We start from the raw sequence: 24,859 nt of genomic DNA on the forward strand, positions 1-24,859 counted from the left end.
AAATCGAACCCTTGCCCAATAATTCGACATGCTTGCCTGGGTACTATGCAATCTCTAAGAATTTCGGCCTGTTGTTCCCTTTGAACAACGAAATTCCCTTCTTCGCTTCCGAGCTTCCCCACTGATCACTCATGCTCTAATATCATGTGAAAATTTCAACTATCACAACAATTGAAAATTATTTTTCTAATTGTTAATTTATTTAACAATTTATCTGCTGTCTGCTACGACAAATATCAAATAATTCACACTATGATTTTTACAAATAAACAACGGAAGAAAATAACGCTGGAAACTGAGAAAATCTAGCACACACACATTTGAATTTTACATAGTTATTTTTGGACAAATGTCCCCAGAAAAACCGGTGCAACAGTGAGGGTTTTTATTATTATGCAGCAGTGAAATTCTGAGTGCAATCTGGATGCACAAACTGACAATCCACTATAGGAGTAATTGGCCACAAAAATTACTGAGACAAATTTTGTCTCGGCACTGATCCAACTCCGAAATTGGCTCTGAATGGGCTCCACGAAACCTCTGCGTCAGTGTCTGCATCAAATCTGCGCAGACACTAGAACGCTCTGCTTGGAGCTGCAATTGTTCAAGTCGTCTATCCAATCCATCCTTTGAGAATGACTCGCTAGCACCTTCCAGAAATCTTCTGAGCCTCCAGCAACTGAATCAACCCTCCGTCTGGCCAAATCAGACTTTTCCTCTTGAAGCTTCTACGCTGCTTCACCGAGGAAACTCGACCCTCTCGTAGCTGACTCTCTAGGTCTGGAAAAACTTTTCTCCGAATTCATTGTCCTTGCCCCTCACTGTCTCTGCTTCGATCTTTGGCTCTCTGACAATTACTGCTGCTCTTTGGAAATTGATCTGCCAAGAAAATCAAACTTTTGAAGTGTATTCTCTAAGTGCCCATTGACTTCTTCTTATAATCCTCTATTGGGACTGCAATGACCAAGATTAAAACTTAATCAAGGAATAGGATCATCTTGAAGTCGATCCATGTGAGTTTCTAGACTATTCTCACCTTGACTTAATTAATTTTGATTAATTAACCAATTTTCCTAAGTTTAGACTTGCGAAACATTAAAAAAATAGGTTAATAATCTAATTAAGTCATTTCTAGGTGGAATTTCTAGAAATGATTTATGGGTTTTGGAGATCTCATACATTCTAGCCTCTCCACCAAATTTCGTGACTAGAACACATCCGATGCTACAAAAAACTAACAGATAGCCAGATTTCGACATCCAGATTATTATACTCAGAATTTCTCATTGTTGCATAATGATAAAACCCTCAGCTGCTGCACCGGTTTACCCAAGTTGGGTTTTTTCGGGGACAATTGTCCAAAAATAGCCGTGTAAATTTTGTGTGTGTGCTAGATTTTCTCAGTTTCTAGTGCTATTTTTCTTCCATAGTTTTATTTGTGAAGTTTGTAGTAGTGAATTATTTGTTGTTTGTATGGGCAAACAAACTGTTAATTAATTTACAGTTCGAAGAATAATTTTCAGTCACTGCAATAAAATTTCGTAGCAAAATTTTCTGAGCTGCAGAATAATTTCGTAGCGCCGAAATTTTCACACTTATAATGATAGTCTACCTCAACATAAGCTCATCAAAGTGTCAAAATCTGTCACATAAGCTAGGGTGTTCAAATGTGGTCAAACTAGCCATTGGAAATTAAAGAATCTTCTCCACATGTGTGTGCAAGGTGGGCATTCTACCATTAGCAATAATCCATGATACCCAGATGCTATATAGGTGCCTAGTGTCTCCATAGAAGCAAGGGTGTTCTCACACCAGGCTTCAACAATGCTAGACTATCAAATCACTCCAAAAGGAGTGTGAAAATAAGTCAAAACAAAGTGAAGTGTCAAGCAACTCCATGCTTCCATTATGATATGCAAGTATAATGAGAAAAACACCATTAAGACACCCATGATCACGTCATCTCATCAACTATCAAGCAAGGCATCACAATCGTCAAGTGAACTCACAACCCCTAGGCCATACAAAACCTGCCTCTATGATGAAAGTCACAAGCGTTTGTGATAACAATTGCAACTGGGAGCCTCATATAAAATGAGGGGTAACACTGGTTCTGTGTCTGGTTCAGGGGGTTTGAGGGTTTGGCTGGCTGAACTGGCTGTTCTGGTTGTGGTTGGGCTGGTTTTTAAAACATTGCTTAAAACAACTGATGTGATATGCATTATATATTTCCCATCAAGACCTTGTGTTGAATGAGTTTTTGAGCTATTAGTTTTTACTCTTAAATTCATGGATGTGTTTATTGGATCTTTGTATTTATTTCTCTACCCAAGATTTTTTTGCAACATAGGTGGAGTTGGAGATGCCTTATGCACTTTTAGTTGATTAAGTATTTGAATTGGCGATAGTGGTGGCATTATCTCTACCTAAAATTCATTTCTTGTTTGTAACAATAATTAAGATTCCGTGGATGTTAAGTATTCTTGATGCATTTATTTCAATGCTAGACGTAGCTTATGAGCCATTTGTGAAAATTATAACAGAAGTGTAACTGTAATATGCAGGATGGTGATGGTAAGTGCTGTAAAGTGGGTGGATGAGGTTATTGCAAATGCTCCATATGCAATCAATGAAGAATTTATGAACAAATTATTCAATGAGTACAATATTGATTATATTATACATGGAGATGATCCATGTTTACTTCCAGATGGAAGTGATGCTTATGCCCTTGCTAAGAAGGCTGGACGATACAAGCAGATAAAGCGGACTGAAGGTGTATCAAGCACTGATATTGTTGGTAATGGGGATCATCTTCTTTACCATACTTGAAAACTTTGCAGTGCTTTACTATTCATGTTAAACAGCATTTGCTTCTGGTACAAGGTATTTATAATCTTGAGTCTTAGCCGAGAAACATATATAGTTATCAGTGAACTGGATTATGCTGTTAAAAGTACCTATTTCCAAAATGGTTTGTTGTTTAGAGTTGAATTTTGGAGATAGCTTGGTAATTGGACCTGACAATTTTAGACAAGTCACGATATCAAACAACTAGGTTCTTCATTTGCAGAGGTAGATTATTCACCTAGTAGTTGGATCCTTTTCACAACTCCTTTAAAGTCCTGTTATCAAACATTGTAGAAGCCCATTTTATGTGAGCAAGAAACTTAAAGAGACCAAAGCAAAATAAATTTAAATTAAAAAGTCATTTGAGTTTGTGTCATTATGTTGCAAAACTTTTGATTTATGCATGCTAATGAGCATTGTATAGAAGATATCTGTGAATTCTACATGGTTCAGCTAAAGGAAATCCTTTTACTGAGTAACATGTTTTATTAGTTGGCATAATACTACTTGCCTGTTAAATCTGGTTTGCTTTTAAGTTTTCATATATAAAGCATATCCAGATGAAGCCATAACTTAACACATTGCCATAACAGTTTCTGACATAATAGCGAACATCATAGCCAAGCTATCAACACAACAGACTATGTATATCATAGGTATCCTTGATACCCTAGTCATCAGTAAGCACACGATTCAGATCATCATTGCAATGCATGATGAACCATGCAAGGCAATCTCACAATGGTTGCTTGATTACAAATGAAGCTAAATCTTCTTCAATATATAGGTTTGGGTTCTTCATCTGAAACTCCAAGTGTGGGACCACAGCTCATGACCGTGCACACAAGTCAGTCAATACAACTGCATAAGGCAGGTTAGATATGCGCAACTGGACTCAAGTTGTATTGTTAGTCACCCATGGTGAGTTTTCCCTGTCTGTTGGTTAGCATAGTCGACAACTACCTCAATGGGCTGGCCCAGTTAATAGCTACAAGTTGGGTTTGCATAAATCCCAAGATACGAACATTTTATGGGAGTGAATAATCATATTCTAGCTTCTAGGAAGAAATATGTGCAAATGTTTATTGTTCTTGGGACAAGTGTTCTTGTTTAGGTGTAATAATTGTCATAATGCTACTAAGAGATGTGCCATCTATGAAAGAAGTGTCAAATGTTGATTTACTAAAACAAGGTCCAATGTGGTCAATATTTAGCTTCATTATTAGGCTGCTTTTACTTATATTGTTGGTTGTTAGTTTCTGCGTATCATGGATTGACCAAAGAAGGGTTAATGTTTGAAAGAGATATTTTGAAGGCCAATACAATAAATATGTCGACTTACAAGGAGCATTTGTGTGAAGAAACAAATGCTCTGACTGATAGCAGTGATCCTCTGATAGGTGGTTGCAAATGATATGCTTTGGGCAAGATAAAGTGAGTTTATATTGTTGACTCAATACCATGAGATTACGAGTGACATTTTTCTGTAGCCATATGTGTATATACATTTGATGTTCTATGCTGAATAAGGTAGTCTGTGGAATTGGGCCCTTCTAACTTCAATTGAGGGCTCAGCACTAAAAATACTATCATAGGACACAGGGATATGTCCTTATCATATTGATAGCTGTAAGCTGAAACTAAAGAGAAAAGTGGCAGGGTTAGTAACCAACTCAACTCTTTGAGACAGATTTTGCATTTTGAAGTGGTTTTCAACCTTCATAGGGTGGTTAAAGCATGGATGCTCTATACATGACTTGAAAAGGAATGCAGTGATGCTCATAACAACTATGACCGTGATATTGAAACTATCATGTGCCCATGCAAAGGACTATCATAGTGATGACACATGCAGAGTGATCAAAATACATGAAGGGTGATATCGGGGTAATTCTTTTGGAACTTTTTTAAGACTACCATGGGAAGAATCAAGTTACTTTACGCACTGCTTGGACTTTTGCTATAACTTAAGCTTGGGATGGCTTTAGGAATGCATTAACTCTAAATTGTGCATTCTATTTCACCATATGTCCTAGCATATTGGCAGTGTTATCACTCAAACTAGCAGGGTTCCTAGGAGGGAATCCTAAAGGGACAATTGCTAGGTCAAGGGCAACAATGGAGCAATAGTCCACTGTCACCTCAGCTAAAGCTCCCTACTCTTTATGGACTTTCACCGATGGGAGGAGACCCGGTATGATAAGGATCACAAAGATGAATAGATCAAAGATAGGATGAAGGGTGATCCTAGAAGCCTATTCACAAGAGAGGCTCAAGATTGTGGCTTGCTTGTCTTGGAAGACAAGATGGAAGGCTCTCTAGGAAGGGCTTGGGGAGAATTTCACGGTTAGGTTTTGAGGCGTAGAATTCTTGTGGAAACTTGGGTTCCAATTGATCTTTGAAGAATTAACCTTGATAATGCATGGGACCACACGGGACCAAGTGGACTCGAGGTTAGGTCAAGAGTATAGGATTTAGCAACCAATGGTATACTTGACCTTATTAGGGAAGGGAAAGGGATCAAGGTATGAATTTTGAATGAAAGACAATGCAAGGATCCCAGTGAGGTTTCTAGCCTAAGGGAAACCAAGGGCAAGAATTGGTCTTCGAGCTAGGGCTTGCAATATCTCAAGGTCCCACCATCGAAATCTCATGAAATTTGGAGGGCTTCTTGAGGACACACCAACGCAGTTGTAGACCAAAAATTGAAGTGTTTAGATGGCTAGATCGTGAGTTAATTGATTCCCTAGGTGACCTATGTAGGCTAGGCCTAGAAAAAGAGGGGAAGGTAAAAGAAATAAGCTTTAAAGTGATCACCAGAGGAGGACCAGTGCTTTGTCCTTTGGGAGAGATGGAGCCATGGAATATTTAGAGTTTGGATTGATTTCCACTTATCAAGGAGGCCTGAAAGTCTAAAGACAACTTCGTTGGGCATTAGGGCTTAATGGAAGTAGCTTCAAGGTCATTTATAATTCGTTCAACAATATTTGGTGACTTGTCAAGACAACGATGTCTCCAGGAACATTCATTCATTCAAACATGGCCCAATCATGAAACAACACTATTTAGAGATTTAATTTCCACAATTTCGTTCCAAGAAAAATGACAAATTAACCCTAGAATAGCGAAAATCCCAATATCATGAATGCAACAAAATAAAGAATTGAAATAGCATTAACATAGTACTTACATGTAAGAAGAGTATATCCAATCACCAAGATATGCCAATCATAGAAGCTCCAAGACAAAGAAGAATAACCAAACATCAAAATTCACCCATTCATCCAAAAAATCTCATCCTCAAAAGATAGCGAAAATCTCACAAGAAGATATGATCCAATCCCTGTGATGATGTTAAAATGAAATCACATCTCTTGTATTTATACATGTCCAAATGAATTTGATTTGCCTAATAAGGCCTAATTGAGCCCCTAAAATAAAGTAATGTACAAGATAACTAACTTTTGGTGACAAGCCCATCAAACTAGCTCAAAATAAAAGAATAAGCCTCTCAAGAGGTCGAATGATCGATAATGCATGTCGTTGGGCCTTAGAGGAGGTCTAATGAAGTCTGTAGGTGCCAAAATATGAAATAGAACTCCCAAAGAAGTGGACAAGGGGGTGGCCCCTTGTTCTCCAAGTAATAAACCTGTGGTGCTCCCAAGTGGGTGTGGGGGCACACAAGTGTCCTCATGGGTCTCCAAACAAATCAAAGATGCTTGTAGACCTTCTGCAAGGGCTCGGATGATGGTATAAATGATGCCACGTCACCATACAAGTCCTGGGTCATCTGCCAAGTGCATTATGTGACTGTGGGGGCCGGTTGGGCATGGTGAACCAGGTGCACCTTTTTCGTCCAATAGGTGAACCATAAGCGATCTTTGAATGACTCGGGGATCTCCATGGAATGGTTCCTGCTGCTGTGGAGGCCCATGGCTCTATACACACCCTACATGTGCCATTGTAGCCCTTTGGAGGGTTTTGATCGCGTATAGGGAGACCAAACCCAAAATGAAAGCCATTTGCAATCCTACATAAGATCCAATGCGTCCCCGTACCTTCCAACATATCAAGTCATTAAAGAAATCAAGTAAAAGAGTTTACAAACCATGGAAAACAAGTGGGCACTTCATAATGACATGCCCTTCCATAGTGGGCTTTGGCATGTGCTAATGTCTCCAAGCTCCAAGAGGGGTTAACCAATCATCTTATTAGGTGGTTTATGCTTCTAAAGGGGGTGATATATTCATGGTACATTCGTCAAATGGTGGTGGCATGTGATACAATGATAGAATGGAGTAGGGGAGAAAGGGGAACAACCTGGGTCACATCCCATGGCACAAGAGTAGCTAATAAAGGGGAAGCCCACACTTGGGTAAATAATGTGTAGGAGGGAGCAATTGTGGTACATGAGTTACCTCGGCCTTGGTTTTTCCACCCTTCTTCGAATGCCTTTTGCCTTTTATGATTTTCTTTGGTTAATTGCTCGGGGCTTAGAAGAATGAGAGCATGATGTGCAAAGTATAGCAGTGGGTACCCCCTTTTAAGGTGAGGTAGTTCATCACCCACTAGGGGTTGGGACAATCATGGGTTCCTGAATGATGAAGGAGACTCATCTAGGGACTCTAGGAACGAGCTTGATGGCCATGGATGGGGAAGAGCTCATGTAATGGCTTTTTCCCACTTGCTAAATGTGTTTGTCTCGGCCATCTTTTGCATTTTGTGGTACAATTTCCTGTTGAATGTGGCTAATTATGCTTTTTCTTTTCTTTTTAGGTGCATCAACCTCCGGGGCATCATTCCAAGCTCGACCCAAGATGTGGGCAAGGGGAGGGGGTGGCTGACCCTATGTGGATCCGGGTGGGAGAAGTGATGCAAAGGGTTATAATGAGCAGAAGTGGAGTGATATATGTGAATCGGGGATCAGCACCACGCATCCAAAATCGGGGTATCCCATGTAATATCACTCCAGAAGCCCAAAGGCCAGTAAAAGAGATCCCATAGGATTAGGGTTCAAGGTTAACATCTTAAAAGAGATCTAAGGGACAAGAGCACAAACCTACTCCACTCTTTCCACCGAATCCCCCCATTAGTCCATGCCCAAGAGTTTCCATGATAAGTAAACTAAAATACTCAATTACCAAATGATAAGGCATACCTTAAGGTTTGGGAGGCCCACCTTCAAACATACGATCATGATAGATGGATGGCGGACCACATGGCTGGTTCAGGTGGCAGAGAAATGCACAACGAGCTAGTTGGTGGTTGTAAGGGGCTATTGGCTGCCGGCTGAGGACCATCATGGAGAAATTTTTTTCCCCTAGGGTTATCACCCACAAAATGGTGGGTAACATTTGGCTCCAATTGGGACATGATCTCTTGGAAAAGTGGGCAAAGCTACTCGAACGAGAGGTCATGAGAACACCAACAATCTCTTGGTCACCGTAGACCTGTTACCTGCACATATCAAAGACTAAACCCACGGGGCAACATGTTTCTATGGTGTCTTATGATCACCCATGCTTAGTGTTAGGCCGTAAAATCAACAGAAAAATAAATATGCAAATTTTATCTAAATGCAACTACTCTACCATGAGAAATATCATATGATGTTAGTTCTAATGAGGAAATGAGCATGCAATGCATCCTACCCTAACATATAGTAAGGCCAATACTAAGCGTAATCATAAAGCCAATGCAACCAGCATATCATCATCTCAATATACATATGCCTGCTAGTATGATTACTTATATAACAAATCCGAAAGGTAATGTGGACACAATCACATGGAGTATGAAGCGGGTGGGCGGTGGGAAAATGTTATCCATTAGAGGTAAAAGGAAACCCTAGGAGAAGGAGAATAGGTCAATCTAGAAGTGCGGGGCTTTCCCTCTAAGTACACAATGGTGGAATGGAAGATTACTCTCAAGAACTCCCTATCACAATCATTATTTATAATATTATGCTTTGTAGATGCCACAAGGTTGTGATGAGAGGGGAACGAAGGGTGAGGGAAAGGAGTGCAACAAATAGGTTGCTCAAGGTGATGGTTACATTGGAGAGGGGAGGTCATGGAGTGATCAAAACCCTGAGGGTGTGTCCAAGGAGGTAAAGTATAATCAATGAGGGGCTCTTCCTCGACACTATACTCAGAAGGGGGAAAGGGCTCATGGTCACTTGAGATCATATGACAAGGGGTGAGGGAATCACTTGATGAAGACTCAAGATGATGAACAATAGAAAAGGGCAAAGGGGAAGGTGAAGTCTCAACAAGATCCTTTTCCTGAAAATCCAACTCTAGAGGCTCAAGTGATTTGAATATACTCCCGGAATCATAAGGAAGGTAGGTATGAGCAAGGGCCTTATCAATCCTATCATTATTGTTGCCAAAGATAGGGTCTTCCCAAAAAGGAGAGTTAATCATCTCCAACTGCTCCTTTTCATGCAAGGGAAAATGATAATTCTCCTTCCCAAGGATATCGATGGATGTGTCCTCATAAATAATGCCTGGGAGAAAGGGAGGACCACTCTCAACCTCATCCTCCTTGTCGGTGTCATAAATGGGAGCACAGTCAAATTGAGGACCAATGATTTCCCACTTCTCCTTTTCAATGTGGAAGTAATCTCCAATGTCATCTTCCAAGGGGCTAATGGGATCATCTTTCTCAAGGTTCTCAAAAGAGGAGTCATCAAGAGTAATATCCTTGAGAAAGGTAAGGTTGGTCTCAATTTCACTTTCCATAAACTCATCCTTCCCAGCGCTTGTTGTTTTTTGTTCATTATGTGGACCTAATGAGGGTTCATCTTCCTGCTCATCACTAAGATCCTCAAGGTTGCCTCCAACTTCATCTTGACTAATGAGACCTTACCTTCGGAGGGCTTCCTTTAGGCTTTCACAAGCAACTTCATTAGATTGGAATTTGGGTCCCTTATACTCTATGAATTTGTTGAGCAACTTGATAAACGATGAAATGCTTTTAGGCTCACATGAGTCGAGCCAACCTCGGTGCTTGTATTCAATAGAAGCAATAAATAACTCCACAAGGCTGTCTAGATGAACCACATTAACTTCAGAAGCATGCTTCATAAGTTTTGCTATGTGGTCCAATGTTGTGGATGGATCACCCTTGAATTGTGGCATATTTTGCATAAACTTCCAATCCAAGCCATTTGGGTATCCTAGAACCCATGTGATATCCAAAGTAGGAAACCACTCATGAAGCTTTTTAGAAGCCATTGATCTTTACATATTGATATCATGGGAGTAGCCAAGGTGAACTAAAGTTGCCTTAACAAATGCTTGCTTCACCCTACAAGCATTGAATTTGTTGAAAAGTGTAACTAGGTTCAGTCTTCATAATGACATGTGTAATTGTGATTTTATGAAATTGATGAAAAGAAGAAAACTAAAATTATTATTGCAATGTTTGTCTCATGGGTTTCATAAGCAAGGAATTTTATTTTGGTAATGGCTCCCATTATGAGCCTTTAGGTTTCGTCATGTAGTCATAAAAGTCAAATTGAGTCAATGTCATGTGTGAAGAAGGACCCTTCTTGGGCATGTTACATTTTGTATGAGTCATTAGATAAGTATAAATAGCCCTCCAAGACAAGCACAAGCATCTGGCTTCAAGTTGGCTTCAAAAAGAATAATATTATCTCTCCAAATGACACGTCGACCTAGCTGGATGACAAGTCGGTTTATTATGAGGCGACAATAACTATAAATAGGGCAGCACATCAACATTTTAGAGCAGAAAATTCGATGGAACAAAGGTCTAAAACAGAAGTGCAAAAAAAGGTGAAAGAAGAAGCCTCCCAACCAGTGAAGTAAGAAGAAGGAAGAGCAAAATTCTTAGGGTTATTTTTGGGTCTGTTTTAAGGGCTGTAAACCTCCATACATGCAAGGAAGAAAGATGTCTGTTGTAGCAGTGGAAGTCGAGGAAAATTGCAATCCTCCTAGAGAGCTAAAGTGGAAGAAGAGCAGCTAAGACAAGCCAAGAGGATACTTTATCCTAAGCAAGGGTATCAAGGATATTTCTCTAGAAGAAGGTTCTTATTTAAGGTCAAGGATTGCATACCTAATTCAAGGAGGCCGAAGGTTTGAAGCAGAGGGACGTCGAGGTTGAAGAAGAAGCCGAGAAGGAGGAAGGAGCAGAAGGTTGACTATCATTGTCCAAGGATCTCATCAAGAGAACTTGTGTCTTAGTCTTGGAGTAGTAATTAAGTCAAGGGTCTTGGTCTTGGTATTCGTCAATTGGAATCTATATAAGAAGAAGAATTTGTTTGGGTTTTCCTCTCAAGTGGGAGAGGCTTTGGCCCGTGCTGATAGCCTATATTCTGTGTCTCTTGTCTCTTTATGGTTTATGCATTGATAATTGTTTGACGAAGAAGAACACTAATAACCTAAGTAAAAGAAGATCCTAATCTAAAGAAGTAAAAAGCACAAACATACAATTACTAGTATAAGAGAAATCACTTAATTGCTATGCCCTAAATTTCTCAACAGACTTTGAAGTTCAATGAAGAACCAGGGCTTCGTTCTTCCAATGGAGTCGCCAATAATGATATGTCAATATGTCGTATGGGGAACAAAACACACGTCTCGCGTCCCCAACGACGCCAAGATGTTACTGCTCAAACTAACAGGGGTCCTAGCAGGAAATCCTAAAGGGACAATTGCTAGGTCAAGGGAAACAATGGAGCAATAGCCCACTGTCACCTCTGCTAAAGCTCCCTACTCTTTACAGACTTTCACCGATGGGAGGAGACTCTGTATGATAAGGATCACAAAGATGAATAGATCAAAGATAGGATGAAGGGTGATCCTAGAAGCCTATTTACAAGAGAGGCTCAAGATTGTGGCTTGCTTGTCTTGGAAGACAAGATGGAAGGCTCTCTAGGAAGGGATTGGGGGAAACTTCAAGGGTTAGGTTTTGAGTACGTGTCTTATAAAGGAGATCCCTAAGTCGTATAAGTCTTGTGGAAACTTGGGTTCTAGGTGATCTTTGAAGAATTAACCTTGATAATGCATGGGACCACACAAGGCCAAGTGGACCCGAGGTTATGTCAAGAGTATAGGATTTAGCAACCAATGATATACTTGACCTAATTAGGGAAGGGAAAGGGATCAAGGAAGGAATTTTCAATGAAAGGCAATGGAAGGATCCCAATGAGGTTTCTAACCTAAGGGAAACCAAGGGCAAGAATTGGTCTTCGAGCTAGGGCTTGCGATATCTCAAGATCCCACCGTTGGAATCTCATGAAATTTGGAGGGCTTCTTGAGGACACACCAACGCAGTTGTGGACCAAAAATCGAAGTATTTGGATGGCTAGATTGTGAGATAATTGATGCCCTAGGTGACCTATGTAGGCTAGGCCTAGAAAAAGAGGGGAAGGTGAAAGAAATAAGCTTTAAAGTGATCACCAAAGGAGGACCAATGCTTTGTCCTTTGGGAGAGATGGAGTCATGGAAGATTTAGAGTTTGGATTGATTTCCACTTGTCAAGGAGGCCTAAAAGACAACTTCGTTGGGCATTAGGGCTTAATGGAAGTAGCTTCAAGGTCATTTATACTTCGTTCAACAATATTTGGTGACTTGTCAAGACAAGGATGTCTCTAGGAACATTCATTCATTCAAACATGGCCCAATCATGATACAACACTATTTAGAGATTTAATTTCCACAATTTCGTTCCAAGAAAAGCAACGAATTAACCCTAGAATAGCGAAAATTTCAATATCATGAATGCAGCAAAATAAAGAATCAAAATAGCATTAACACAATACTTACATGTAAGAAGAATATATCCAATCACCAAGATATGCAAATCATAGAAGCTCCAAGACAAAGAAGAATAACCAAACATCGAAATTCATCCATTCATCCAAAAAGTCTCATCCTTAAAAGATAGCGAAAATCTCACAAGAAGATATGATCCAATGCCTGTGATGATGCTAAAATGAAATCACATCTCTTGTATTTATACATGTCCAAATGAATTTGATTTGCCTAATAAGCCCTAATTGAGCCCCTAAAATAAAATAATGTACAAGATAACTAACTTTTGGTGACAAGCCAACCAAACTAGCTCAAAATAAAAGAATAAGCCTCTCAGGAGGTCGAATGATCAATAATGCATGTTGTTGGGCCTTAGAGGAGACCTAATGAAGTCCATAGGTGCCAAAATGTGAAATAGGACTCCCAAAGTAGTGGAGAAGGGGGTGACCCCTTGTTCGCCAAGTAATAAACCTGTGGTGCTCCCAAGTGGGTGTGGGGGCACACAAGTGTCCTCATGGGTCCCCAAACGAATTGAAGATGCTTGTAGACCATCTGCAAGGGCTAAGATGATGGTATAAGTTATGCCACATCACCATACAAGTCCTGGGTCATCTGCCAAGTGCATAATATGACTATGGGGGTCGACTGAGCATGGTGAACCAGGTGCATCTTCCTTGTCCAATAGGCGAACCATAAGTGATCTCTGAATGACTCTGGGGAACTCCATGGAATGGTACTTGCCACTGTGGAGGCCCATGATTCTCTACACACACCCTACCTGTGCCAATGTAGCCCTTTGGAGGGTTAAGACCCCGTATAGGGAGACCAAACCCAAAATGAAAATCATCTGCAATCCTGCATAAGATCCAATGCGTCCCCGTACCTTCCAACATATCAAGTCATTATAGTAATCATGTAAAAGCGTTTACAAACCATGGAAAACAAGTGGGCACTTCATAATGACATGCCCTTCCATAGTGGGCTTTGGCATGTGCTAATGTCTCCAAGCTCCAAGAGGAGTTAACCAATCATCATATTAGGTGGTTTTTGCTTCTAAAGGGGGTGATATGTTCATGGTACATTCGTCAAATGGTGGTGGGATGTGATACAATGATGGAATGGAGTAGGGGAGAAAGGGGAACAACCTGGGTCACATCCCATGGCACAAGGGTAGCTAATAAAAGGGAAGCCCACCCTTGGGTAAATAATGTGTAGGAGGGAGCAATCGTGGTACATGAGTTAGCCAGACCTTGGTTTTTCCACCCTTCTTCGAATGCCTTTTGCCTTTTATGATTTTCTTTGGTTAACTGCTCGAGGCTCAAAGGAATGAGATCATGATGTGCAAAATATAGCAGGGGATACCCCCTTTTAAGGGGAGGTAGTTCATCGCCCACCAGGGGTTGGGACAATCATGGGTTTCTGAATGATGAAGGAGACTCATCTAGGGCCTCTAGGAACCAGGGTGATGACCATGGAAGGCGAATAGTTGATGTAATGGCTTTTTCCCACGTCGTAAATGTGTTTGTCCTGACCATCTTTTGCATTTTGTGGTACAATTTCCTGTTGAATGTGGCCAATTATGCTTTTTCTTTTCTTTTAGGTGCATCTTGTGTTCTTGTTTTTGTGTTTTGGTAGTAGTTTGATGAAGTACACACATATGCACTAATAAGAAGAAGAAGAAGAATAAGCTAATAAGGAAAATTAAAAATACTCCACAAATTGTTATCAAAGTAACAAAGAATCACACTACACACATTTGCCCTAGATTCTTCAACATGGTATCAAAGCTAAGGTGACACATCTAGGATAGCGCAACTCAAGAACACTCCTCAAGGAGAAGCATCTACAAGGTTAAAGCATCAAGCCTAGAAGTCTCAATCACTTCAAGGTCAAGAAGGGTATACAATCCATCATTCATCAAGAAGGTCTACAAAGCTAGAAGAAGAGCCTTATATAAAGGCACCTACAAAGAAGAGCAGATTGAAGCAGGACCTACATCAAGCCATCAAGTCTTCAAAGAGAAAGCAAATCCATTACATCTCAAAATCTATCAAGTAAGTACATGTCCCCTTCTGAATATACATCAATGTCTTTTTGCAAGGAAAACAATAAATTGGTAGGAACCAATAACTTTCTTGCATGGAACAAGAGGATTGATCTACTACTCAAGGAGAATGAACTCCTAGAGCATATTAAAGGAAATATCATATTAAAGGATTCTGATAGAATCAATCAAAGACTCTCTCGTTCCCTATGTCTCCAAGTTTGGGACATCAAAAGAAATTTATGATAAGTTAGTAGAGCTATTCTCGGTATCCACAACCAGAGAAGTAATATCTCTAAGGAATGAATTATACAAGATGAAGATAAAAAAGGAAGGAATAGCTCCCTACTTCATGAAAATCTCTGAAATGAGAGATCAACTTCAAGAGCTTGGGAAGTCATGTCTGACAAAGATATGACCACTGTAGTACTCAATGCTCTACCTGAGGAGTGGGGAAACTTCACATCAAACATATATGCCAAGAAGGAAGCAACCACTCTCAGTGAAATGTGGTCTCTATTCAGATTAGAGGAAACCAAACTTAAGTGAAAGGAAGATGTCGGATCAAAGGAGTAAGCATTTGCTACCATGGCCAAGAGAAAGGATAAATTTGGCAAATTTGGTCCATGAAGAACAAACAACAAAGGCATGTCCAAGATCCAATGCTTTGGATGCCAAGAATATGGATATTACAAAAGGAATTGTCCTAAGCTTAAGAAGGACAACAGTAATAAAAGAAAGCAGGAAGAAGCTCACATAACTCAAGAGATGAAAGAAGAAGGAAAGAAGCAAAAGAAGGAAGATCCTCCGGATCTCTACTATGACTAGGTCAAACTCTTTACTTCTAGACTTCTTTCAAAATTTTGAGTAGTATAGGAGCATGTAGGAATAGAATAAAATTGCATGGCTAGAAGCATCCTCTAGAATCTATAAACATAATGTACACAAAGTTCTAGATACTCGTGAAGGTAAGAACAAAAAAATGCATGAGTAGAAATATGTTCTAGAATATAGGAGCATGATAGATATAGCTCAAGATATTCATGAAGAAGAAGCTCACCTAGTATAAGACCACATCAACGATGAAAGAAAAATTGATCATGATTAAGAATCTTATAAGACCTCCATCATCAAAGGAAAAGAAACATTTGCAAGGCAAGGATCTTTAAGATCCTATGATAGAATCTTCAGAAGAAGGTTCATGAACCAAGGCAGATGTCTCATTGGGAATCCCATTCATGGGATTCAAGAAAAGGATGATATGTAGGCAAGCTAAGATGAAGCAAGAAGGGCCACACCAAAGGATGATCAAAGGAGAATCAAGATGAGGTATGTATGCATTAAAGTTTAGTCATGTTATCATTTGTATATTATTGAGTCATGGGATAGTTCTATAACATGATCAAGCATGAAAGAATCTCTTTTACCAAGAACATGCTCGAAGGCATGTACCACAATGCAATGAAGGTCAACAAAAGAATATGCTCACATAAGGAGTATAAGATTGCTGACTAAGAAGCAAGAAGAAATGCTGACAAGTCCAGAAAGCAAGCAATGAAGGAATGCTCTCACAAGAAGCATTAGATGGTTGACCTATCTATCTAATAAGAAGCAAATGAAGAAAGAGATCAAGCATGTGGAAGAACACCATGATCACCGAGAATCACTATCTGACAAGATACTTTGAAGATATCTCCCGAAAGAAGGCAAGACAACTCTGATAAAGGAAGAAAGGACCCTTGACACCTATGAAGGCCTTGGAGATATAAAATATGTAGATAATTGATTCTACTCTATGAAGATGTCATGATGAAGAAACCATCCAACAAAAAGCAATGTTGAAGCAATATCGGGACGAAGTCACGATGGGCTACTAGGTCGAAGCATGTAAATAAGCAAGTACAACGAATCATCCATGAGAATAATGTTCCGAAGCATGGACAAGATGACAAAGGAGTAGCCAAGATGACAAAAAAACCTGATGTATGACGTGAAAGTCACTTTTGTCGAAGGAAGCAATGACATGACAAATCAGGGAGGAAAGTGATCGATGGATGATGCCCTACCTAAAAGAAGTTCGAATAAAGACTTCATGACATCAAGAAAGGAAGGAGATCAAGCAGCTGAAGGACCCACAAAGAAGAAGTTGCTGATGAAGGAAAGAGTCCCCAGTTAAGAGGGAGCCTTGACAGGTCCCTGATCAAGAGAGAGTTTTGAATCACCCTTGATTACAAAGGAGTGAAAATTGTGTTTTCCATTTCATGGGTCATGCACTAGACCAGGACTAACAACTGTAAGTCTAGATGAAGGCCATGAATGGAAATGTAGACACAAGATAGACACAACATTCTTGTCTTCACTTGGGAAGAAAGAATGGGAGGATTGGGTAATCATCTGGCATCCAATACTCTTTGAGGATGTGTAGGGCATCCAAGATAAGAGTAGGCAAGATGACTGATATTCTTTGAGGGCTGGGAACCCAAGACAAGAATAGTCCTAGAAGGTCATACTCAGTGAACACCCGGGTGGGTATGTACCTTGAGAGACAATGATGAAGGTGTCTATAATCATTGGTCTCACCAACATTGTGCTCTGATCTATTGAGAGATAGAGCTGTTAGTCAAGGCCTTGCTATGTGACAATGTTGGTTATAATGATGCTATACAGATGGATTACTAGTTCGACTCTTCTTATGAGATCTCTTTAGTATTGAGAATAGCCTTGTACCATTTAATGAATACCTCCCTAGTTAAGAGGGAGTGTTGAAGAAAATGTAACTAGGTTCAGTTTTCATTATGACTTGTAATTATAATATTATGAAGAAAATTATTATTCCTTGCATCATGGGTTTCATGAGCAAGATGTGATTACTATAGGTCAAAGACTTCTTCTTGATGTCTTTAGGTTTTTATGTTTCATCATAAGTATTATAATAGTCATAAGACCAAAGGTTTACACTCCAAGAACAAGTGTCACTATCCTCATGCAAATCCGCTCTACAAAAATGCTATAATCTCCTTGATGATATATCGGCCTAAATTCAAGGCACTCCTGTCGACTTAAGGTGCTATCGTTGACCCATATATATAAGGTGTGACGTGAAGTCTAAAGCAACAAGTTTCGGATCATCTAATACAGTCAATGAAGATCGTATGGATACACAGGGATACCTCGGTGAAGTGATCAAGGGTAATATCATAACTCTCAGAAGTTTGCGGATCAATTCACGTTATGGTCAATGAAGAACAAAACGCATACACCATGGAGGATCTTAGAAGTCTGTAATATATATACACATACAGTATCTCTAGAATCTCGGAAATCCGGAATATATGTCGAAGGTCTCTCTGAAATTGATACGATGTGATTACTCTCGGAAGGTATCAAAGGGTTGTATATATATATATATACAGTGACTGCTCTTCGTAGTATCCTGTGTATATATATGTAGCTACAGTTCTCGGTGATGACATATAAAGTGACTATACTCTCGGAAGGCTACAGTTCTCGGTGGTGGCATATAATGTGACTACAACTCTCGGTGGAGGCTACAGTTCTCGATGATAGCACATGTACTATGACTACAACTCTCGGTGGTGACTGCAGCTCTCAGTGGTAGATTCAGTTCTCGATGGTGGCACATCTAAATAGTGTCATAACTCAATGAGTAGTATGCAAGTCTGTTTCAATATAAACATCATAAATAAAGGATTGTGGCAGCCGAGAAAAGGAGGAATCGATGACAATAATTGGACAGCATGGACACAGGGAAAAGCAAGGACATAGGAAGAAGAAGAATAGGAAACTGTGAACTAAACAAAGCAGAGGATAGTGACAATTGTCTTGGAGGGAACTTGGTGTCTATCTTGTCAAGGGTCTTGGTATTCATCATCTAAACATTTATAAGAAGAGATTGATGGGTTTTCCTCTCAGAGAAGAGAGGTTTTGGCCTTGACAGAGAGCCAACATCTTGTGTTATTGTTTTTGTGTTTTGGTAGCAGCTTGCTGAAGTACACACATATGCACTAATAATAAGAAGAAGAAGAACAAGCTAATAAGGAAAAGTAAAAATACTCCACAAATTGTTATCAAAGTAATGAAGAATCACACTACACACATTTGCCCTAGATTCTTCAACAGGAAGCCCACAGTGGGGTTTATAATGTATAGGAGGGAGCAATCGTGGTATATGAGGTGGCCTGAACTTGATTTTCTACGCTTCTTTATATGCCTTTTTCCTTTTTATGATTTTCTTTGATTAACTGATCGGGGCTCAAGGGGTAAGAGCATGATGTATAAGATATAACAGTGAATACCTCCTTTTAAGGTAGGGCGGTTCATTGCCCACCAGGGGCTGGGACAAACATGGGTTCCTATATGATGAAGGAGGCTCATAGAATCTGTAGGAACCAGGGTGATGGCCATAATGATGGGGTGGAGCTCATGTATTGGCTTTTGTCCATGTGCTAAATGTGTTTGTCCCGCCCATCTTTTGCATTTTGTGGTACATTTTCCTATTCAACGTGGCCAAATATGCTTTTGTCTTTCTTTTTATCTACATCAACTGCCAGGCATTGTTCCAGGCCATGACCCAAGGTGTGGGCAAGGGGAAGGGGCAAGCTAACCCTATGTGGACCCAGGTGGGAGAAATGATGAATGGGGTAATAATGAGTGGAAAGAGGGTAATATAAGTAGATAAGGGAGCGTGACCACGCAACCAAAATCAGGGTTTCCCATGGCATACCATCCTTAGAGTCAAATGTTCAGTAAAAGAGATCCCACGGGACTAGAATGCAAGGTTAATATCCAAAAGGGTATTGGGGACAAGGGACAAACCTAACCCATTCTTTCCGCCGAATCTCCCCATTAATCCATGCCCAAAGGTTTCCATGATAAGAAAACTACAATACCCAATTACCAAATGGCAAGGCATACCTTTAGATTCGGGAGACCCATGGCAGATGGGCGAGGGATCACATGGCTGGCTCAGGTTGCTGGGAAATGGCAGAATGAGCTAGCTAGTGGCTACAAGGGGTTGGTGGCTGTCGGCTATGGACCATCTTGGAGAAAAAATTTCTCCTAGGGGTATCACCCACAAAATGGTGGGTAACAGGCCCTAGATGAGCCCCCTCCATTATGAAGGAACCCATGATTGCCCCAACCTTTGGTGGGCGATGAACTGCCCCACCTTAAGGGGGTATCCACTGCCACATATTACACATCATGCTCTCATCCCTTGGAGCCCCGAGTAGTTATGAAGAAAAATCAATCAAAGGCAAAAGGCATATGAAGAAGGGTGGAAAAACAAAGGCCGGGGTAACTCATGTACCACGATTTGCTCCCTCCTACACTCATATATCCAGGTGTGGGCTTCCCTTATTATAGCTACCCTTGTACCATGACATGTGGTTTGGATGATTCCCCTGATCCTCACGCCGTTCCATTACAATATCATTTGCCACCTACCACTTGAAGGATGTACCATGAACATATCACCCCCTTTAAGGGTTGAAACCACCTAATAGGGTCCTTGATTAACACCCTTATTGAGCTTGGAAATAGTTGTACATGCCAAAGCCCATTATGGAAGGGCATGCCACCATGAAATGCCCGATTGGTTCCATGACTTATAAGCTCTTTTACTTGATTATTCTGATGATTTGTTGTATTGGAGCAAGGGGACGTATTGGATCTTAAGCAGGATTGCAGGTGGGTCTCCCTTTGGGACTTGGTCTCCCTATACAAGGTCCTAGTCCTCCAGAGGGACACATTGGCACTTTTAGGGTGTGCGTTGAGAGCCATGAGCCTCCACCATAGTAGAGAGTACTTCATGGATCCCCAAGACCACTCGTTGATTTATCGTGTTCCACCTTTTTATTGAGGAGGATGCATCTAGTTCACCATGTCCAACCGACTCAACACATGCACCATACACTTGACAGATGTTCTAGGGTCTAGAGGATGTCTCCCGCTGCAGAGGGAGGGCTTATGTCATCATACTAGCCCTTACAGATTGTCTACAGGTATTTTCGTTTCACTTGGAAGTCGATGAGGATATCCTTGTGCCCCCCACACCCACATGGGAGCACCATAGGTTCTTGCTTGGAAAACAGGGGGTCAACCCCTTGTCCACTATGTTTGGAGTCCAGTTCTTTAGCATGGCACCCCTTGGACTTCATTAGGCCTCCTCAAAGGCCCAACAACTCACTGTATTGATCATTCTGCCCTCTTGAGAGACTTATTCTTATGTTATTGAGCTATTTTGGTGGGCTTGTCACCAAAAGTATTGTTATTATGCACAATATTTTATTTTAGGGGCATTATTAGTCCAAATTGGGCCATTCAAATCCCTTTGAGGATTGTATAAGTAAAAGTGAGTTGATTCATTCTAATCATCATCACTTGGATTGGATTACTAGCTCTTGTGAGATTTTCACTATCCCTTTTGGAGGACGAGTTTGGATGATATAGATGAATTTTGATGTTTGGAACTATCTCTCTTGTATTGGAGCTTCATTATTGGCATAATTTGATGATTGGATATACTCTTATCTACATGTAAGTGCTCTTTTCATGCTTATTCTTGTTATTTACTTTGTCACATGAATGTTGCTGGGATTTTCACTATACAAGTCATAAAATTACTGCGTTTCTATACGAATTAGTGGAATTTGGGATCTTTTATAGCGTTGCATCATGTCATGGGCCATGTATGAATGGGTGAATGTTCCTAGAGATAATTTGTGTTAAATTCATGTTGACAAGTCATCAATTATTACAAATCAAAGTATAAAGCCCTTAAAGCAGTTGCTTTCATGCCCTAATACCATGCGAAGTTGTTTGAAGGCCTACTTGATTGGGTGAATTCTTTCCAAACCAAAAATTCTCCTTGACTTCATCTCTCCCAAAGGACAAGGCACTAATCCTCCACAGGTGATCACTTTCAAAGCTTATTTCTCTCACCTTCCCTTCTCTTTCTAGGCCTAACCTCCATAGGTCACCTAGGGCATCAATTTTCTCACGTTCTAGCCATAAAAATATTTCAATCTCTTGCCCTCTATTGTGTTGGGGTTGTCTCTAGAGGCTCTCTAAAATTCACGAAATTCTGATGTGGGATCTCGAGATACTGCAAGCCCTAGCCCGAGGATCATCCATTGCCCTAGGTTTCTCTTGGCTACTAACCTCATTTGAATCATTGCACTTTATTCCAAGAAGATTTGTCCATTGATCGTCTTCTCTTCCATAATTAGGTCAAGCCCCTCCTTGAGCGATCAATTCCACTTCCTTGACCTAATTCTGCTAACACTTGATCTCGTGTGGTCCTGCAACCTAACAACTCCAATTCCACATAGATCATACAAAGACCAATTCTCCATAAGGATTTCTAGGCCGCGGAATCATCTTTACAAGACATTCCCAAACCCTAGCCTCAAGAATCCTTCTAGCCTTTCCTAGAGAGCCTATCACCTTGCTTCCAAAGCAAGAAAGCCATACAATTGAGTCTCTCTTGAGAATAGGTCTTAGGAATCACTCATCCTCTTGTTGACCTATTCATCTAGTGATTCCCCTTTATACCGGTTCTCCTGCCATCGGTGAAAGTCCGTAAAGAGAAAGGAGCCTTAGCTGAGGTAACAGTGGGCTATTGCTCCATTGTTGCCCTCGACCTAGTAATAGTGAGTCTAAAATGTTACATTGCAATAAGGAGATGCATTTGCATTCCCACTTTTTTCCCTCGCTGGATATAGTATCTAAGTCCCATTGACCTACTTTTGTGGTCATTGTTTGGACATCACTAAATTATCTCATCTTATCTTACTATTGTAAATAAGTTATCCTAAAATGTTACACTTGGACAATTACCTTGGAAACAGTGCAGATAATGACTTTTTGGCCAAATTTCTTGGCAAAAAGTAAGACATTAATTTTCTTTGATGTGAAATAAATCCCTGATGGCATCATAATCAAAGCCAGTAATTCACGGTTTGCATTTTCATGAAGTCATAGTATGCGTAGTCTTGTACTCATATCACCGATGGAGAAAAGAAAGGTCATAGCAAAAGTGTTATGTAAAAGGAACATCACTTGGACAATTTTTAACCCATCCAAACATGAATTCAGGAAGAGAGGAGTCCTAAAGGTGAACACCAATATGATAAGATCTGTTTTTACTAATTTTGATTATATCCTTTGCCAGATTGCAATGGAGCTTGTAGTCGTTGTCATACTGGAGAGTCTATTGTTTTTGTAGTGCTCTTGGCAGATTGCATGTAAACTAGGTTCTGGAATACATGTTCCAGTTTTGATTAATGCAAATGTGTTAATCTACAATGGCCCTTCCAGGTTGTTTTTTCCAAGCAGTTTCCAATATAGCTAAGAATGTAACTATTAAAGATTTAGGCTTATGTTGTTTCACTGAGATGATATATAAAATAAGGGTGGTCATTGGAGGTATCAATCAGTTTCTCACATTTTGATGTGGTGTTCATATGCATAATGTCACCATTTAGGTTATTTTATTTCATAGTTGAAATTCTGTTTTCGTATATTAGTCCTATAATATGGCAGCTGTAAGTTCCAAAGGTATTTGTTTTTGGTTGATTCTATCAAACGTTTATGACCCGTATTTTCACATAATAGCATATTTGTAGTTTATTCTAACTAAATGCACGGTTCAATGTTAATTTTTGTGTTAGGTCGGATGCTGCTTTGTGTTAGAGACAGACCCAGTAGTGACAATCATACTCATGCTTCTTTACAGCGGCAATTTAGCCATGGGCACAGTCACAAGGCTGAGAGTAGGGGTGCTTCCAATGGAACTCGAATTTCTCATTTTCTCCCAACATCACGGCGCATTGTGCAGTTTTCAAATGGAAAGGTATTTGCATGTAAATGTGATTTTTTTTGCAATTCATTCGTTTTAATTTGTTGTAATAATTTTTTATATCACAGCAGAATAATTTATCAAATAAGCTGCATATCATTCCATGTTTATTGTCTGTGCCTGTAGATCTTACTATCTAGGTCAACATACCCTGTTCTGGATACTAATTTTGAAGTGTTTGTATTATCTAATTTTATTGTGCTGCAATCTGCTCTAGAACTGGTGTTTTTTTGTCCCAAGTAAAAAGCCATAATATCTATTCAAGTGTAGAACCAAAATTACATTCTTTAGGTGCTGGAACGTTGTTGTCATAAAAAAGGAATAGATCTCTAGATTAAGGACGAGATAAGATAATTTTATTGTGTCCAACAAATGACAACAAATAGGTCAATGAGACTGCAAAATATATCGGTGAAAATAGGAAGTGGGGGAATGTGGCCATTGGAAAATAATGATAAAATAAAATCTAGTCTATGTTGAGAAAGATCCAAAGTCTAAGCCCTATCAACATGGAGCACATATCAAAGTGATGATGCAATATAAGCAAAACCTGTGGACAACTGAAGGCCAAGAACCATTGGACCTTTGAGGGATATGTCTTACCTGGGGGACAATCAACATCCCTTGATGCTCTCCCTCCTAACATGAGGTCGAAGAGAGGAAACTTCTGATAGATGATTGGTTGGATGGTCTATAGGAGCAGGTAGATATGGTATACCGTATGAGATATGTTTCGCTGTTTGCATGCTAAAGCCCATGGCCAAGACCTTGAGAAAGCACCTTGATTGCTTGTGTGGTGTGAAATATCCTAGTATTTGAGATGACATGACTGCAAGGGTCTATTTGATCTAGTGCTGGTGGCCTCTCAAGGTTTTACACATTCAATGCTTGATGCAGTGTTGATGTTTTCCTGCCTTTTAGTGTCTCTATTTAATGGACGCATCAGAATGAAATTTGTAATCGACTGGAATGTCTGATTTGTGTTGGAGAGGGTAGAGAGAGTGAATCCAAGGGCCTCCCTTAGGTAAAAGGCCATGCATCTTTGGTTCGGGAAAATAAAGAACATGTATTGGATGTCTAAGATGCCTTGAAAACACAGTAAAATAGTCCCCTAATCTCTTAATAGATGGGGCACTTGAAGATGAATCGTTCCTCTGTCAAGATCTCATGAAGATGGCAGATTTGGCAGATCTTGTCTTCTTGTGTCATGTGATGGTTGGTTTCAACTTGAAGATGACGAGGATGATGAGAACCAACTCGAAATTGCCTGATGGGGATTTGGAGAGCAAGCATCTAGTGTTG

General features: G+C 40.0%; 1 protein-coding gene across 4 annotated transcripts in view; it reads left to right on the forward strand.

Moving 5' to 3' along the window:
• Window positions 1-24,859, forward strand: part of LOC149159009 (ethanolamine-phosphate cytidylyltransferase-like) — a 287,363-nt gene that overhangs the window by 77,211 nt on the left and 185,293 nt on the right. For all 4 annotated transcript variants that reach the window (XR_016261739.1, XR_016261738.1, XM_089436395.1 and 1 more), the window contains exons 2-3: window positions 2,565-2,800; window positions 23,370-23,551. Coding sequence is in view for 2 of the 4 variants with exons in the window: in XM_089436395.1 (XP_089292521.1) it covers window positions 2,565-2,800; window positions 23,370-23,551 (418 nt within the window). In the remaining 2 variants the exon portion in view is untranslated. The remainder of the gene's footprint in view (window positions 1-2,564; window positions 2,801-23,369; window positions 23,552-24,859) is intronic.

Source organism: Pinus tabuliformis, chromosome 5_2, assembly GCF_031772625.1.
Source record: "Pinus tabuliformis cultivar Carrire ecotype Pingquan chromosome 5_2, CPIR1, whole genome shotgun sequence".
In the NCBI taxonomy this organism is placed as follows: Eukaryota; Viridiplantae; Streptophyta; class Pinopsida; order Pinales; family Pinaceae; genus Pinus; species Pinus tabuliformis.